Source organism: Enhydra lutris, unplaced genomic scaffold, assembly GCF_002288905.1.
Source record: "Enhydra lutris kenyoni isolate GAN:26980312 unplaced genomic scaffold, ASM228890v2 scaffoldscaffold2, whole genome shotgun sequence".
Lineage (NCBI taxonomy): Eukaryota > Metazoa > Chordata > Mammalia > Carnivora > Mustelidae > Enhydra > Enhydra lutris.
Window position 1 is genome coordinate 45,649,378 of NW_019154086.1, and position 13,326 is coordinate 45,662,703.

At 34.1% G+C, this 13,326-nt stretch overlaps 1 protein-coding gene across 2 annotated transcripts in view; it reads left to right on the top strand.

Moving 5' to 3' along the window:
• Positions 1–13,326, top strand: part of LOC111147364 (ATR serine/threonine kinase) — a 96,446-nt gene that overhangs the window by 11,118 nt on the left and 72,002 nt on the right. The window contains exons 4-15 of one of the 2 annotated variants that reach the window (XM_022503368.1): positions 966–1,843; positions 2,834–3,012; positions 3,460–3,651; positions 5,078–5,268; positions 5,948–6,100; positions 6,668–6,860; positions 7,077–7,339; positions 8,487–8,677; positions 8,763–8,863; positions 9,020–9,191; positions 10,108–10,278; positions 11,886–12,080. In XM_022503368.1, the coding sequence (XP_022359076.1) occupies positions 966–1,843; positions 2,834–3,012; positions 3,460–3,651; positions 5,078–5,268; positions 5,948–6,100; positions 6,668–6,860; positions 7,077–7,339; positions 8,487–8,677; positions 8,763–8,863; positions 9,020–9,191; positions 10,108–10,278; positions 11,886–12,080 (2,879 nt within the window). The remainder of the gene's footprint in view (positions 1–965; positions 1,844–2,833; positions 3,013–3,459; positions 3,652–5,077; positions 5,269–5,947; positions 6,101–6,667; positions 6,861–7,076; positions 7,340–8,486; positions 8,678–8,762; positions 8,864–9,019; positions 9,192–10,107; positions 10,279–11,885; positions 12,081–13,326) is intronic. The other variant, XM_022503376.1, reaches the window with a different exon arrangement.

The window sequence follows — 13,326 nt, forward strand, 5'->3', positions numbered from 1 at the left end:
AGAGAAGCAGACTCTTCACTGAGCAGGCAGCTCCCAAGTGGGGCTTGATCCCAGGGCCCTGGGATCATGACCTGAGCCAAAGGCAGACACTTAACTGACTGAGCCACCTGGGGCACCCCTTCACCACACTTTTTTTAAACAATAGGTCACAACCTGTTAGTAGGTTATGAAGATAAAATATAATTGACCAGAAAATATCATAATATATTACATGTAATAAATACTTTTTCATGAAACCTTTGTTTCATATATTTAAATAAAAGAAATATGCATATGTAGAATGGGTCATGATAGAAAATGTATCTCTTAGTTTGAGAAACCATGTTACAAGATTCGTGAGGACAATGACATTTGTTTTTGTGCACTTGGGACAGAGTTGCAATGTTTGTTGAAGGAATGATAATAGTAACCATTTGTTGAACTTCAAGCACTTTGCTGAGGATTTCATGTGTATCATCATACTTATTCCTCATGGTAACCTTCATTATTCCCTTCTTAGAGATGAAGTTACCAAGGTTCAGAGAAATGAAAAGTTCACACAGCTCCTAACTGGAAAGCTAGGACTTTTGACTCCAAAATTGGTACTAAATTACCATATTTCCATTGTGTAGGGAATGTTTTAGACTGTCTTGTTAGTGTTATACTTTAAAAATGAATCGGGATGCTTGGGTTCGGCTCAGTACCTTAAGCGTCTGCATTCAGCTGAGGTTATGATCCCATGGCTCTAGGATGGAGTCCTGCATTGTGCTGTTTGCTCAGCTAGGAGCCTGCTTTTACCTCTGCCTCTGCTCCTCTTCCTGTTTAGGTGCGTGCATGCGCGCATACTCTCTCTTTCTCTCGTCCTCACTGTCAAAATAAATAAATAAAATCTTTTTAAAAAAATTAAAAATGAATGATCAGGGATTTAGCAAATTAATTAGCATTTCTGATGTACTTATTTAATATCTTTTTTGTTTATTTTGAAGAATTCAGTAATTGGATCATAACAAGACTTCTGAGGATTGCAGCAACTCCATCCTGTCATATGTTACACAAGAAAATCTGTGAAGTTATCTGCTCATTATTATTTCTTTTTAAAAGCAAGAACCCTGTAATTTTTGGAGTTCTGACAAAGGAATTACTACATCTTTTTGAAGATGTCATTTACCTCCATAGAAAAAATGCAGTGGGACATGTTGTGGAATGGCCAGTGGTAGTTAGCCAATTTTTAAGTCAATTAGATGAACATGTGGGATATTTACAACCAGCTCCTTTGCAGTTCATGAACATGGAAAATTTAGAATTTATTGAAGTCACCTTATTAACAGTTCTTATTCGTATTGTTGCAGTTGTGTTTTTTAGAAGGCAAGAACTCTTTCTTTGGCAGATAGGTTGTGTTCTGCTAGAGTATGGTAGTCCAAAGATTAAATCCTTAGCAATTACCCTTTTAACTGAACTCTTCGAGCTTGGAGGATTACCAGCACAACCAGCCAGCACTTTCTTCAGCTCTTTTTTGGGATTATTAAAACATCTTGTAGAAATGGATGCTGACCAGTTGAAACTCTATGAAGAACCATTATCAAAGCTGATAAAAATACTGTTCCCCTTTGAAGCAGAAGCTTATAGAAATATTGAACCTGTCTATTTAAATATGCTACTGGAAAAACTCTGTGTCATGTTTGAAGATGGTGTGCTTATGCGGCTTAAGTCTGATTTGCTAAAAGCAGCTTTGTGCCACTTACTGCAGTATTTTCTTAAATATGTGCCAGCTGGGTATGAATCTGCTTTAGAAGTCAGGAAGGTTTATGTGAGAAACATTTGTAGAGTTCTTGTGGATGTGCTTGGATTTCAGGTAGATGCAGAGGTAAGTCATTTTTAAGGTTGCTTGATAAGTGTATTTTCTTTATAGTGTAAGTGTATGTGTATATTTCAGATGTAATAATGAGAAAATAGAATATCTTTAATAACATATATTCAGAATGGAATGATTTTTTTCACAATCAACTTTGGCTCCTTATTATGGACTTTTACTTTGAGAAGATTTCACTAAGTTGGTAATGAACTGCCAGTGGAGTAGAATATTTTAAAGTAGAATTTGTGAAGTATAAGCATGTTCCGTGCATTATTAATTAAAAGGGGACCAGTTAGCAGCTTAATTGCAAAAACTTCAAGCACTCACCTAGATTTTATCTTTGGCAGGTTATATTCAATCACATTTAGAAAACCTGTGGGTACATAGTACTAGTCATGCCAAATTATGCCTCTTTTTCCTATTCAGACTGTGAGAGACAGGCAGTACAATAAAAAATATACAGTAACTTGGGTAAATAATTTACCTATAAGTTGCTGGATTTGTAGTATGAAAGAGGTTAGTAATTCCCTTATGGAGTTTTTCTTTTAAGCATTTTTTTAAATAAAGATTTTGTTCATTTATTTGAGAGAGAGAGAGAGAGAGAGAGCGCGCAAGTACAAGCAGGGGGAGGGGCAAAGAGAGCCCAAATTGAGGCTTGATCCCAGGACTCTAGGATCATGACCTGAGCCCAAGGCAGATGCTTAGCCAGTGGAGCCACCAAGGAGCCCCACTTTGTAGAATTTTGACAGAGGGAAAAACAGATTAGAGAGAGAATTTGTCTGAAGACTTTTAGGTCTATAGAACCGTCGTTCTACATACAGAATCATATATATGTCTATTCATAGATTGTGAAATTATATAGATTAATTTAGGTCTTTGTTTTACTTGATGAGACTCTGAAAATAGTTTGCCCTAATAGAAAACTTAAAACCTAATGAATTTTTGCAGTCTTTGAATAACGTATTCCTAAGGCAGTTTTTGAAATTATTTTTACTTTCTCAGTATTTGTTGGGCCCACTTTATGCAGCCTTAAAAATGGAAAGTATGGAAATCATTGAGGAGGTTCAAAGCCAAATTCAACAGGAAAACCTCAGCAGTAATAGTGATGGAATATCAGCCAAAAGGCGTCGACTCAGCTCATCTCTCAACTCTTCCAAAAGACCACCAAAACAGACTGAAGAGTATGACCGTCATTCAGTTTGTATTTAGTCATTTAATGAAACCTTTATTCACTTTTAAAAATCACCTTTAGTTAAGTGCTTTGACTTAAATACAGAGCAATTGTTCTTTTAAAGGCAGTCAAAGGAATGCTTAAAATATTTTAATATTGTAGTCCATTCTAATGTGAAAGAGAACATGACTACATATGGTTACTTAGAAGATTTTTTAAGTTTCTACTTGCCTCTCTGACTTAACTTCTTAATATCTAAAAAAGCTCTGAGATAATGTATTCATCAGCAATTTAAGATATGTTAACAAATAAACTTAAATGTTAACAAATAATGTGGTCAAAGAATTCCCATATTTCAGTTAGCCCTGAAAGTTGTTTTAATTGAACCAATTTTATATTTAAACCAAATTTATATTAAATATGAATATCTTTATATTGTGGTTATAATTAATTACAGAATTAAACACGTGGATATGAACAAAAAGAGCATACTGTGGAGTGCCCTGAAACAGAAAGCAGAGTCCCTTCAGATTTTCCTTGAATGTGGTGAACTAAAGAATCCTGTTATTGCAACTTTAGAAGGAATCACTGTTGTCCTACAGCTGACTGCTCTGTGTACAGTTCATTGTTCTCATCAAAACATGGACTGGTAAAACAACTTGTATTTTTTGGGTGGGTTGTCTGTAATAAATTTGGATTTATTGCTTTAGGAGACCTCATTATTTGCTCAATTTGTATGACCTTAGAGCACAGACATTTCAGTGAAATGGAAATTTGTTTTTTATTGAGCACCTGCTAAATGCTAGGTATTGTATTAAGTACTATACATATATTATTTAATCTTCATAACAGTTCTTTAAGTTAAATGCTATTATGCCTACTTCACAAATTGGAGATTGAGGCTTAGAGAAATTGAGGCTTATTGTTTTGTAAATTGGTCCTTTATGCACAAGGTTATAAGAAACTGAAGAAAGAGGCAGATCACTCCAGATTGGTAGATGGCAGGTTTTATAAGGGAACTTACTTACAAGGCCTATCTCAGGCAGCTGTGGAAGACAAAAATCATCTCTCAGCTCATTTTCCAGAATCTTAGAAGTTTATATGGAGGGCTTAATGGGGTTAAGTCATGTTTTCAGTCCACATGGTCTCAACAACACCTTACTCTGAAGGCTCTGTCCTTGGAACACCTCCCACTATGGGACCATTAGGTAGAGTGTACATTCCAAAGACAGGGGAAGGGGTGAGGAGCCTCTGATGGCCTGGGTGCAGCTTGAGGGTCAACTGGTGGTCATCCTCTTGATTGCTTCCTCTAATAAGACTATTTTTGTCTGAAGCCAAAACTAACTTTCCTGGGCATACATGATTAGAAAGTAGCAGAGCACATTTTTATATAACTCAAAAGCCAATGTTGTTTTAGTCATACATTTAGTCAAAAGAGCATTTCCCTTTGATAATAAGAATAGGGATTTAGAACTTGTTAGAAGTTATGTTTTCAGTTTGGTATTCTTAATATAGTTTAATTCTATCAGAAGAAAACAAGTGTGAATCTTCTCTGAAGATTTAGTCTTATTTTTAATGTCAAGTTACAGATCAAAACTCTTTGTTAGTTTTTTACATGATCATTTATTCTGTTATTTTCTGACTTACCTAGCCAATAAAAAGTTATGAAGGAGATTTTAAGGAAACTATTAATTCAGACTGCATTAAATTTGGAATTTGAGACAGCTTGAAGAAATAGCTGATTAGGCTGTAAGCTACTCTTCTATTACTAAGAAAGGGTTTACTGAGGCAGTTAATAATTATACAGGGATATCTTCTGTCATTTTTAAGCCTAGTGATACCAAATTTGAATGTTCTATATTAATTTTAATTACTGAATCCTAAGAGTGATTTAGACTGACATAGTTTAAACTTAAAATAATAATAGCATATTAATTGATTTGCATATTTACTTTGAATTGGTTTAAACTTATGTTAGTTTTATACTCACAGTTTCTTTTGGCATACTTCAATATTAGGTTGGACTATAACAAAATTCATTGTAATTCTGTGTCTTAAAAATGTTTTAACTGTAGCCATGATTTCAAGGACTGTCAACAGAAATGTCAGAAGAAACCTTCAGTAGAGATAACTTGGATGTCTTTGGATTTTTACACAACACTGCTTAAGAGCTGTAGGAGTTTGTTAGAATCTGTTCAGAAGCCTGACCTGGAGGCAGTTATTGATAAAGTGGTGAAAATATATGATGCTCTGATTTATATTCACAGTGAGTATAAATAAACAGTAAAACAAAATAGCCTTTAAAGATCATCATTATAGGGGGTGCCTGGGTGGCTCAGTTGGTTAAGCCACTGCCTTCAGCTCAGGTGGTGATCCCAGAGTCCCGGGATTGAGTCCCACATCGGGCTCCCAGCTCTGCAGGGAGTCTGCTTCTCCCCTCTCATGCTCTCTCTCTCTCTCAAATAAATAAATAAAGATCATCATTATAGAAATAGGCTCTCTTTTGCCTAAGGCCTACACGCACAAATGTTTGAAATAACCAACAGTTTTTTCTTCATTTTAGTTCTCATTCTATTTCAGTTCTATTTCAGTAATTCAGTAATTAAATCAGTAATTTCTAAGTTCTGAATTTTTCCGTGTAATATTGTGATTTATTATTCTTTTTCAGCATATAGAAATAATTTATAATATTTTTTTAGAATTTCTGAAGAATGTTATGATCCTTCTAAAAAATACATGGATGCATATTTTTATAAAGTCACATTTAATTTCTTTGGGTTCACAGACCTCAGAACATCATATCTGTATTAAGAACATTTGTTTACTGAATGCTATAATTCCACCTGATGATTAGAACATTTATTTTTATTACAAGGAAAAAAAGATCTAGGTAAATATGATTAAGGATGAAGATATAATCTTCATCCTGTTGTGTTTTTCTGTAGTGAAAACTTCTTTTGAAGATCATATTCTGGAAGATTTATGTGGAATGCTCTCACTTCCATGGATTCATCCTCATTCTGATGATGGCTCTTTAAAGTTGACCACTTTTGCCACTAATCTTTTAGCATTAAGCCGGAGGATTTCAGATAGCTACTGTAAGTCGTCACAAAATTCTGTGTGTGTGGTTTAACTCCTCTCTATGTGGGACTTCTAACAAGTTGCTGTTTTTTTCAATAATTAAAAGAGGCGGTATGTTTTTAAGGATTCAAAAAGAAGTTAGATTTTTAAAAAGTAACAAATTGAATAGATTATAGCATTTGCACATCCAGCTCTATTCTGCAACATTGTTCTCCAAAGATGCCCTTCCAGTTTACATTCCTCTTAGCAGAATATGAGAGTTCCTATTGTCTAGCATCCTCACTTTGTCAGACTTTAAAATGTTTTAAGTGTTGAGGTAACTAAAAGAAATTATTTTTTACTGTCTGGTGGGTGTGATTTTTAGTTGTATTTCTCTGGTTATCCAGTAAGATTGAACATAGACCTTTTTCAGTGCATATGCTTTTATTTTTGAAAAAAGAGCTTTTAATTAAATATTATATGTATTTTAAATGTTACTTTACAACAAAGAATGAATACATACATGAAATGAATATGTGTATATATACATATATAAATAAAATTAACACTTAGAAATCTTGTTTAATAGACTTAATTTTTTTCAGCACCACAGGCACAATCACGGTGTGTGTTTCTTCTAACTTTATTTCCGAGAAGAGTGTTCCTTGAATGGAGAACAGCAGTTTATACCTGGGCCTTACAGAGCTCCTATGAAGTAATCCGGGCTAGTTGTGTTAATGGATTTTTTATCTTACTGCAGCAGCAGAATTCATGTAACAGAGTTCCCAAGATTCTTATGTATGTATTAATATTTTAATTGGAATATATAACTTGGTGGAAAAAATCATACTATATATAAGTATATGTATATTGGTGGGTATATAGAGCAAGTGTTGATTTTAGTTTTAGAATTTAAATTTTCTTCTAGGCTTTGTCTTACCATTATTTTTACCCCAAATTAAGACCACAAAATAAAGCAAGGTTTAGTTAGTACCTTTTCTTTTTTCTCTCCAGAGATAAAGTCAAAGATGATTCTGACATTGTCCAGAAAGAATTTGCCTCTATTCTTGGTCAACTTGTCTGTACGCTTCATGGCATGTATTATTTGACAAGTTCTTTAGCAGAACCTTTCTCTGAACGTGGACATACTGACCTTTTCTGTAAAAGCCTAAAAGTTACTTCTCAACACGAATGTTCATCTTCTCAACTAAAAGCTTCTATTTGCAAGCCTTTCCTTTTCCTACTAAAAAAAAAAACACCTAGTCCAGTGAAACTTGGTGAGTGATTTGTTATGATTTATGTAATACTTTAAAACCTTTTTTTTTTTAAGATTTTATTTATTTATTTGAGAGGGAGCACGTGCACTGAGTTGGCAGGGGAGGGGCAGAGGGAGAAGGAGAAGCAGATTCCCTGCTGAGCAGGGAGCCCAACATAGGACTCAGTCCCAGGACCCTAGGCTCATTACCTGAGCCTAAGGCAGACATTTAACCAACTGAGCCACCCAGGCACCCTACTTTAAAACCTTTTTAACCTCTCTTTTTTAAATCAGTGATAGAATTATATACTCTGTATCCTCCTTAGTGATACCAGGGACCTTCTTAATGTGTCCCTGCCACTACCTTGGACTTTAAGAACTTCAAATAATTAGATATTTTGCCCAACTGAGGACTGTATATAGGCTATATCTTCTTAGCCACTTTTCCAATGGTAATGATACATGAGTATGTTGAGAACATGAAATTTATATAAATACTTGTAAGATCTATTTTTTTGGGTATTAAATTGCAACTTGTTCTTAAGTTTTCAAATAATATGTAATAGCTAGTTTCTGGGACTCTGTAAATCTTGTAATGTATGATTGACAGTAAGGCTAAGATTGCCCTTAGTTCACAGTCCTCTGAATTAGTGAAATGGGCTGCTCCCCCCCCCCCCCCCCCCCCCCCGCTTTCTTTTCCCCAGAGGGTGGGGAGGGGCAGAGGGAGAGAAAGTCTCAGTCTCGGGCTCCACACCCAGCAAGGAACCAGATGCAGGGCTCAATCTCATAGCCCTGAGATCATGACCTGAGCCAAAGTCAGGTTGGATGCTTATAACTGACTGAGCCACCCAGGTACCCCGAATTAGTGAAATGTGATTTTAAGTCTATTTTGGTAAAATATAATCTACAAAATCTAAGTGACTAGTCATTTTATAACTTAAAAGAAATCTAGACTTTATTTTAGATTAAAATTACAACTTTTATTAAGTATAAAGTAAATTTAAATTTTTAAGTATTCATTTTAATTTTCCACAATTCTGTGTGCTCTAATTTAAATAATGACATTAAAAGGCAAGTTAGAAATCTTTGTATATTGTTTATTGGTTCTTTTACTGTAAAACTTGGATATTCAATGTATTTATTAGGTATTATATGCTCTCATCCTTTAGCTTTCATAGATAATCTATATCATCTTTGTAAGCACCTTGATTTTAGAGAAGATGAAGCAGATGTGAAAACAGTTCTTGGAGCTTTATTAAATTTAATGGAAGATCCAGACAAGGATGTTAGAGTGGCTTTTAGTGGAAATATCAAGCATATATTGGAATCCTTGGACTCTGAAGATGGATTTATAAAAGAGGTTGATAGTTTTTATTTTTCAACATTTGTATTTTCATTAACCTGGCTCTAAAAAATTCTTTAATTAGTTAATTTTATTATTCTAGCTTTTTGTCTTAAGAATGAAGGAAGCATATACACATGCTCAAATCTCAAGAAATAATGAGTTGAAGGATACCTTGATTCTTACAACAGGGGATATTGGAAGGTATGTTTGGCAGCATTTTTATACTTCCTTTTTTGTTTACTTTGTGTTAGAAATGGTGGTGTGACAGATATGATATAGAAAGATTATCAACATGTATTTTTTTATGGATTTCCATTTATATTTGAGACATTGATGATAATATTTTTTTAATTTTAGGGCAGCAAAAGGAGATTTGGTACCTTTTGCACTTTTGCATTTATTGCATTGTTTATTATCGAAGTCAGCGTCTGTCTCTGGAGCAGCATATACAGAAATCAGAGCTCTGGTTGCAGCTAAGAGTGTTAAACTCCAAAACTTTTTCAGCCAGTATAAGAAACCCATCTGTCAGGTGAGAGTCAGGATTGGCCTTGACTATAGGCAATAGCAGTACTTTGTAAGAGTAAATAATTATATAAATATATATATATATTTTTATATATATATAAAATATATATATTATATATGTATTATAAATATATAAATATATATAAAACTATATTTTTTATTTGTCTTGCTTTAAAGGAGATATATATGTGTGTGTGCGTGCATCCATTTTTTTTTTTTCTTTAAGATTTTATTATTTGAGAGAGAGAGAACACGTAAACATGAGTGGAGGAGGGACAAAGGGAAAAGCAGACTCCCCTCTGAGCAGGGCGTCCAATGTGGTGCTCTATCCCAGGACCCTGAGAATCATGACCTGAGCTGAAGGCAGACACTTAACCAAATGAGCCACCCAGGCACCCCTAAAGGATATATTTTTTAAATGATTTATTTAGTTTATTTAATAAGAGAAACTAAATCTTACCAATTTTATATTTTATGATCTTGAACTGAAGATGTATATTATAAATGGGAGGGGGAAATCATCTTATGATAATATATTGAATTATTATGCTCTATTGTTAATCTATTAAATGCTTTTTTACTCTTTCTTTTTGATAAACTTTGTTATGGCTTGATATTATGGGTAAGGCACTTTGTTTTAAAAAAGGTTGATTCAATTCATGGTTGAAGAGTTAGATATGTTAAAATACTGGCTTTGCCTGGTTAGTGGTGTAAATTTAAATTTAAATTTCTTAACTAAACCTGGTTTCTCCATTTGTAAAAGGGAGATTATGACATAAATCTACCTTATTAAGGTTGTTAAAAATTGAATGAGTTAATTAAAGTAATGTTTTTAGGGCATTGATATGTCCTTTATGTTAGCTTCGAGAGTATTTGTTAAATTTCCTTGCTTGTATGAAATTTAAATTGTTTTGATCTAGTTTTTAGTAGAATCCCTTCATTCCAGTCAGATGACAGCACTTCCTAGTACTCCATGCCAGAATGCTGAGATGCGAAAACAAGATGTGGCTCACCAGAGAGAAATGGCTTTAAATACCTTGTCTGAAATTGCCAATGTTTTTGACTTTCCTGATCTTAATCGTTTCCTCACTGTAAGTTATAAGGCATAGTTGACTTAATTGAGGTTTTTCAATTTTGTGTTTATTCCATTCTAGTCTATTTTAAAGAAAATCTGTCAAGTACCCTGAGGAGCATACAGATTGTTGATTTTCAAATGTACATGTTTTCTTTTGACTTGGATATATTATAAAATTTAAGTTCATGTTAATTTGAGTTACTGCTTTATATGGTTAGTTATCCTGAAAGGTTAAAACTAATTGATAAATGCTAACTAATTCAGTTGACTGAGCCCTTAATGTCTTTAGTGTTATGATTGGTTCCATTGGTAATGCACAGTCTAATATCATTTTTATCCTTAAGGAGTTAGAGTAATAAAGTACAAAACTCTTGGTATATATGATCTTCTGTGAATTCAGGTTACAGAGTTTGTAGTATGGAGTGGTTTGAGAAGCCTTTGAAATGTCATTAGGGTTAGGCTTCCAAGATGGATGGAGTAGATTATCTTCTTACCTTTTCCCAAGGCAGTTATCATTATCCTTAGTAAATATAGTGATTCACACTGTCAGAACTGAGTATTTTTCCCTACAATATTATTATATTTTAAACAAGCTTAAATTGCTTGTAAATTGGTCAAATCCTGAAAGAAAATATGGTACTATATAGTAAGGATTATAAAGATATTCTTACCTTTTCATTCAGTAATTTCACTCTGGGAACCAAAAAGTGCAGGTGTTTATTGCAACATTTTCTAGGTAGCAAAACTAAACAAAACCCTGAAAAAAAACTAAATGTCTAATATTTAGGTTATAGATAATTATGGAACAAACCATTAATATAATAATTTTTAATATTTTGTAGACTATCTTGTAATGTTAAATTGATCTTAAAATAGCTTCATTTCAATATTAAATTTGAAGGGTATTAGACAAGGAAGGTGTAAGCATCTCTGAGGGCAGGGCCTGAGGCTTGTTTACTATTAAATCTCCAGTGCCTAAATTGTGACTGACATGTAGTAGGTACTTTTTAGATACATGTTGGATGAATAAATGGAAGGCCAACCCTTTTATGTTTGGAATTTTGTATATTTAATAAATAAGATCTTATAGGAAATAGACCAAAATCAAAACAGATTTTTTGCCATGTTAGGATGGTGAGTGTGTTAAAATGGTTCTATTAATATTGAAGCATCAACTTTTTAATTTTTTCCCTCAACTTTTTAATTAAAAAAAAAAACTAAAATAATGTATTTATGGTTTCTCTTGCTTGTTGTCTAAATCCAGGTTAGCCCATATAATAAATCAAACTTGGAACTTCTGCCTAAGAGCATGAGTATATTTTAACATATACTCATGAAAAATTTTCTTCTTTACTTATATATTAGTTTCTACATTACCTACAGTGTGAACTCTGCTGTCAGGGACCTTGGCCATTTTTTTGCTTCTATACCTGTAGTTCCTGAATCATAGTAGATGCTCAATAAATACCTGTTGAATGGATAAGTGGTTAATCTCAATTTAATTATGTTGCATATAAACTCCAAATTTGTTTGGCATTTTAAAATATTTTTCACATAACTTATGTGAATATGTTATTACCTGGACAAATATACTTTTTAGTAATTATAGTGTTTCTTTTTCAGAGGACATTACAAGTTCTGCTACCTGACCTTGCCGCCAAAGCAAGCCCTGCAGCTTCTGCTCTCATTCGAACTTTAGGAAAACAATTAAATGTCAATCGTAGAGAGATTTTAATAAATAACTTCAAATATATTTTTTCTCATTTGGTCTGTTCCTGTTCCAAGGATGAATTAGAACGTGCCCTTCATTACCTGAAGGTAATTGAATGTTTGTGTATATTTTACTCTTTGGTTTAAATTAGCATTACAGGAAAGCTGTTGTAACATTCTCGTAGGAAGAAGAGTGGGTAATTTATAGCTTATTCTAGAGTAATATAAGTACAGATAATATCATGTAAATAAGTTCTTTTTGGGCCTAGAGGCCCAAACTCTATTAAATAGAGTTATTCTCTTGTTATTTTCTTTGATCATTTCACCCTAATGGCATAAGATAATCATCCATTCCTGGATCAGGTTCTCAACTCATTTCATTGCAGAATTTTTTTTTTAAGGTTATTTTTTAGTAGTCTCTACACCCGTTGTGGGGCTTAACTCACACGCCCAAGATCAAAAGTCACATGTTTTTCCGGGTGAGCCAGCCAGGTGCCCCTCATTTTAAAATCTTTTGATTGGCGGAGCACCTGGGTGGCTCAGTCGATTAAGCATCTGCCTTCGGCTCAGGTCATGGTCCCAGGCTCCTGGGATCAAGCCCCACATCAGGCTCCCTGCTCAGTGGGGAGTCTACTTCTCCCTTTCCTCCCTGCTTGTGCTCGTGCTCACTAACTCTCTGTCTTTCTCTCAAATAAATAAAATTAAATAAATAAATAAAATCTTTTTTTAAAAAATGAATTTTTAAAAAAAGATTTTATTTATTTATTTGACAGGCAGAGATCACAAGTAGGCAGAGAGGCAGGCAGAGAGAGAGGAGGAAGCAGGCTCCCTGCTGAGCAGAGAGCCTGATGCAGGGCTCGATCCTGGGACCCTTAGACCACGACCCAAGCCGAAGGTAGAGGCCTTAACCCACTGAGCCACCCAGGTGCCCCCAAAAATGAATTTTTTGATTGGAGATAAAAGTTGACTGATATACAAGTAATTATATTTACAGGAAGAGGCAATCTCAACTGTAGCATAATGTTATGTTTTGTTTTGTTTAGTTAGTGCTTGAATTACTTATTTTTAAGGTTTTTTGTTTTTGTTTTTGTTTATTTGACAGACAGAGATCACAAGTGGGCAGAGAGGCAGGCAGAGAGGAGAAAGCAGGCTCTCCACTGAGCAAAGAGCCTGATTCGGGGCTCGATCCTAAGTCCCTGGGATCATGACCTGAGCCAAAAGCAGAGGCTTCAACCCACTGAGCCACCCAGGCGCCCCTAGTGCTCAAGTTACTGTTTGGCCCAGTACATTGCTTGTTTTTTTTTAAATTTAAAATTATAGCTTAATACTTCTTTTTTGGTGTCACACAGCAGTA